General features: G+C 36.0%; 1 protein-coding gene across 1 annotated transcript in view; it reads right to left on the reverse strand.

Annotated features, from left to right (window-relative positions):
• PDE11A (phosphodiesterase 11A) overlaps positions 1–5,026 on the reverse strand; it is a 747,671-nt gene that overhangs the window by 305,295 nt on the left and 437,350 nt on the right. Inside the window, exon 7 of the mRNA XM_006866701.1 lies at positions 3,397–3,472. Coding sequence (XP_006866763.1) covers positions 3,397–3,472 — 76 coding nt within the window. The remainder of the gene's footprint in view (positions 1–3,396; positions 3,473–5,026) is intronic.

The following is a 5,026-nucleotide window of genomic DNA, read 5'->3' on the forward strand; positions in this document are numbered from 1 at the left end:
ATATAATCAAGATACAATCAAGATGTTCTCTCCTAATCCTGTCAATCCTGGTACAATCAAGATAAGCTTTCTCAAGATGGCGGCTCCTGGAACAGCTCATGAACATAGACTCAAAAATTCTCAACCAAATTTTAGCCAATAGAATTTAACAGCATATAAAAAAACATAATACATACAGGCAATATACAATAAGAGGGAAATAAAAAATTTTAAAGAGGCAGGGGAAGACACTGAGAAGAGTGCAAGATTTAAAGCCAACAGAGGTAAGTACTATTTATATAAACTCATCCTTCAATAATAGTGATCTATAGAGGATTCATGGAGTCCTGGTGTAGGGCTTTTGGATAAGTATTGGACTGCTAACCACTCAGTTGGTGGTTTAAACCTACCAGCTGCTCCTTGGAAACTCTATGCAGGGCCATGATGAGTCAAAACTAACTCGATGGCACTTAACAACAGAAAAAACAATAGAGTATTCATTCATGGAAAGACATGCAAGTTGAATGGGTGTGGGAAGGAGAGTGGGACCATATCCATCAATATATATATAGGTTTGACAAGATACTTCTACATGTGTATTTGCCTATGTGGAGTCCTGGTGTGGCGTTGTGGGTTAATGTGCTGGACTGCAAAGTCAGTATGAATGGCAAGATTGGCAGTTCAAGCTTACTAGCTGCTCCTCAGGAACCCTATACAGGGTTACTGTGGGTTGGAATAAACTCGATGGCACTTAACCACCACCACCACAACAACAACAATTTACCTATGTTGTAAATATATTCATCAACGCAGTGGAGCATACAGGCAGCAAAGTTATTAAACCTCTTATATATGATCAAACACCTTGGCTGAAGGAATGGGTCTGGGAGCTGAAGACCATAGTCTTGGGGGACACCAAGGTCAATTGGCTTATTCTAGAAAAACAATGTTCTACATCCTACTTTGGTGAGTAGCAACTGGAGTCTTAAAAGCTTGTGAACAGCTCTCTAAGGTGCAACAAACTATTGATCTCTTCACATCTGGAGCAAAGAAGAGTGAGGAAAATCAAAGATGCATGGAAACAATTAGTTCAGTGCATTAATGGACCATGTAAACATCAGTCAGTCTCCATGATCCTGGGACCAGAAGAACTAGGTGGTGCCTGGCTCTGAAAAAGGTCATAGTAGATGGTTCCAAATAGAGTGGGAGAAAAAATTGGAACAAAACTAACAATCATAATAAAGACTAAGCTTATTGGTTAAATAGAGACTGATGGAACCCGCCAAGACTATGGCCCTTAGTTACCCCTAAGGTCACGAAATTAATTCATCCCCATTGCTCAATTTTCAGCCAAACAATAGACAGAGCTATAAGACGAACAGTGACACTAGGGAGGATACCCACTCCTTAGAATAATCAATCATTTTAGATCAAAAAGACAGCATTTACCATGGACAAAGTTCAGAAGGGCTTGGAAAGAAGGAGGAATGGACACGGGAAATGCAGTGTAGAGAGGAGATAATTCATGTTATATTGTAGGGGTTGCTATCAATGTCATGAAACAAAATGTACATGAATTGTTGAATGGAAATTGATTTGCTCTGTAAATTTTCAGTCAAGTCACAATAAAAAAAGTTTAAAAATCAATAAAATAAAATATCACTTGTGTAAGTAAGAAAAAGAATAAAGAAATGCAAAGTAAATTGAGGACATGAAAGTAAATTCAATGAATGCATAAATAACTAAATAATTGATCATTTAAAAATAATAATACATAATAACCAACTGGAATTCCTACCAAGTATGCAAGGATAGTTCAACATTAGAAAATCAATCAACATAACTCACCACATAAATAAAACAAAGGAATGATACAATAATCTCAACCAACACAGAAAAGGCATTTGATAAAGCCCAACACTCATCACTGTTGAAAATTCTCAGCAAAATAGAAATATAAGGGAAATTTCTCCACATAATAAAGGACAGTTCTACAAAATCAGCAAGCCAGCATTATTCTCAATGAAAAGAGACTGAAGACATTGCCCCTTGTGAATGTTCAACACTCTTATTCAACATTTTACTGGAAGTCTTAATAGAGCAATAAGAAAAGAAAAGGAAATAAAGAACATTTAAATTGGTAAGAAAGAAGTAAAACTATCCATATTCACAGATTATATGATCCTATACATAGAAAAATCATAAAGACTCCACAAGACAGCTACTGGAACTAATAGAAACACTCAGCAAAGTAGCAGGATATAAGATCCAACATACAATGATCACTTGGAATACTCTACACCAATAAAAAGAACTTTAGAAAGGAAATCAGGAAAGAAATACCATTTAAAATAGCCTCTCAAAGATAAAATACATAGGAATAAATTCAACCAAGGATGTAAAAAACATATAAAAAGAAAACTATGAAGCATTACTGCAAGAAATCTACATAAATGGAAAAGCATACCATGCTCATGAATAGGAAGACTTAACATTGTGAAAATTTCAATGCTATCTAAACAATCTGATTACAATCAAACTACAACAGCATTCTTCAACAATATAGAAAAACTAATAACTTTATATATAAAGGAAAGAGGTCATGGATACATCTTTCCTATATACATATATATACAAAGTACATATATAGTAAAGCATTCATCATTAAAGAAGAATAAATGCAACATGACCAAGGCAAAGGAAGTCACTACGAGGAATGCAAGAATAAAGGGCAACTATGCGTAGTAGCATAGTGGTCACGAATCGGGCTGTGAACTGCAAGGCCAGCAGTTCGAAACTACCAGCTGTTCTGCAGGAGAAAGATGAGGTTTTCTGCTCCCGTAAAGATTTATAGCCTCGGAAACCCTGTGCAGGGTCGCTATGAGTTGGAACCGACTCCATGGCACATAACAACAACAACACGCGTAGTGGTTACGAATTGGGCTGAAAACTGCAAGGTCAGCAGTTTGAAACTATCAGCTGTTTCGTGGGAGAAAGATGAGACTTTCTGTTCCTGTAAAGATTCACAGCCTTGGAAACTCTGTACAGGGTCGCTATGAGTCAGAACGGATTCCATGGCACATAACCACCACCACCATGGTAATTACTAAGGAGCTCTGGTAGCATAGTGGTTCCAAATTGGGCTGTTAATATCATGGTCAGCAGTTCAAAACTATCAGCTGTTCCATGGGAGAAAGAGGAGGCTTTCTGCTCCCATACAGATTTATAGCATTGGAAACTCTGTATAGGGTAGCTATGAGTAGGATGCCCCTTCCCCAATCCCAGAGACCCTTTTATGCATTCTTCCAGTTTTGTTCCCATACTAATAGAACCACATAGAGACCCCAAAAATTAACATTCTGAAGCAAATTTATATTATTCATAAAAGACATGTGGACTATTGAGGTAATGTCTTACCAATTATTTGGTGGTTGCTATTCCAAATCGGGACGCAGAGAACAGATCTTATGTGAAAACCAGATATCTGATCAGCCTAGATATAAGAAAGAAGATAATTGAAATTAAATATTAACTACCCATGGATGATTTACAATTTATCACTCATCATAAAAGATATTTGAAAATAACTTTCTTATGACAGTATTTTCATTTAAAATGTCACAATGAATATCCCAAGGAAATCAAACCCTTATCAACAAAAACACTCCAACCAAACACTACCTCATCCAATTCCTGCAGCCATTAAGAGATGGATTTAAACCTAACTCAATGATAATTACACCACCAGACAAGAATTTTGGTAATTATTTCTGTTTTCAGTAATTTAAGCATTCTAATGAAACCAGTTGTCTCCATTGTTCTTTGATTGGGGTTATCTGTTAGCAAAAATGTTTAAGCATATAATGCTTGCCACATGTGTATGTACTTTTAATACTCTATAGGTTTCCTATTACTAATTTATTATGTATGCTGTAAAATCTCATGCAAAAAATAGAAATTACAAATGATTATTGTTGTTCTTAAGTGCCATCGAGTCGATTCCAACTCATGGTAACCCTGCATAGGGCTTCTGTGGAGGTGCTGGTGAGCTTGAACTACAGACCTTGTAGTTCAAATCAACCTTACAGTCCAGCGCATTAACCCACAGCATCACACTAAGATCTGATCTTGTGTGTATCCTAATTGATTCTCAGAAGATGACAGATTTAAAATACAAAAGTTTAATTATTAGCATTTAAAATGATTTTATAAGAAGCTCCACTTAATGTGAAAAACAATGGTCTACATTCAAATTGTTAGGATTTGCTAAGACAGGATGGTTAGGAGAAAAAGAAATATTATAGGATAAGAAATATATCAATGTTTTAAACACAACTTCTGTGTTGTTGTTAGGAGCTGTTGAATCTTATAGTGTCCTTATGTACAGCAGAATTAATTACACATCACCTAGTTCTGTACCATCCTCATAATCATTGCCTGTTTGAGCCCATTGTTGTAGCCATTTTGGCAATCTATCTCATTGAGGGCCTTTCTCTTTTTCATGGACCCTGTCTTTTCCCAGGGACTGGTCCCTCCTGATAACATGTTGATAATACATGAGACCATCCTTGCTTCAAAGTAGCATTCTAGCTGTATTTCCAAGACAAATTTATTTGTATTTCTGGCAGTCCAGAGTACATTCAATGTTTTACACCAACACAATAATTCAAATGCATTCATTCTTGTTGTTTTAAGTGCCATTGAGTCAGTTCTGACTCATAGAGACCCTGTATAGCAACCTAGTAGTTCAAACTAACCTTGAAGTCCAGTGCCTTCTTTATCCCACAGTTCCACACCTGGACTCCTCTAGAGTCTTCCTTATTCATTATTAAGCTTTTATATGCATATGTTGTTGCTGTTAAGTGCAGTCAAATCAGTTCTGACTCATAGTGACCTCATATTTCCAAGGAGCAGCTAATGAAATCGCAGGTTAATTTATAAGCCTAGATTTTATATTTGGATGTCTTTCCTTATTGGTTTTCCTTTTTAGAAATTTATTTTCCAGATGTTTTCTATTTTTGATACCAATATATTGATGTCTATTTTT

Source organism: Chrysochloris asiatica, unplaced genomic scaffold (genome assembly GCF_000296735.1).
Source record: "Chrysochloris asiatica unplaced genomic scaffold, ChrAsi1.0 scaffold00094, whole genome shotgun sequence".
Taxonomy (NCBI): Eukaryota; Metazoa; Chordata; class Mammalia; order Afrosoricida; family Chrysochloridae; genus Chrysochloris; species Chrysochloris asiatica.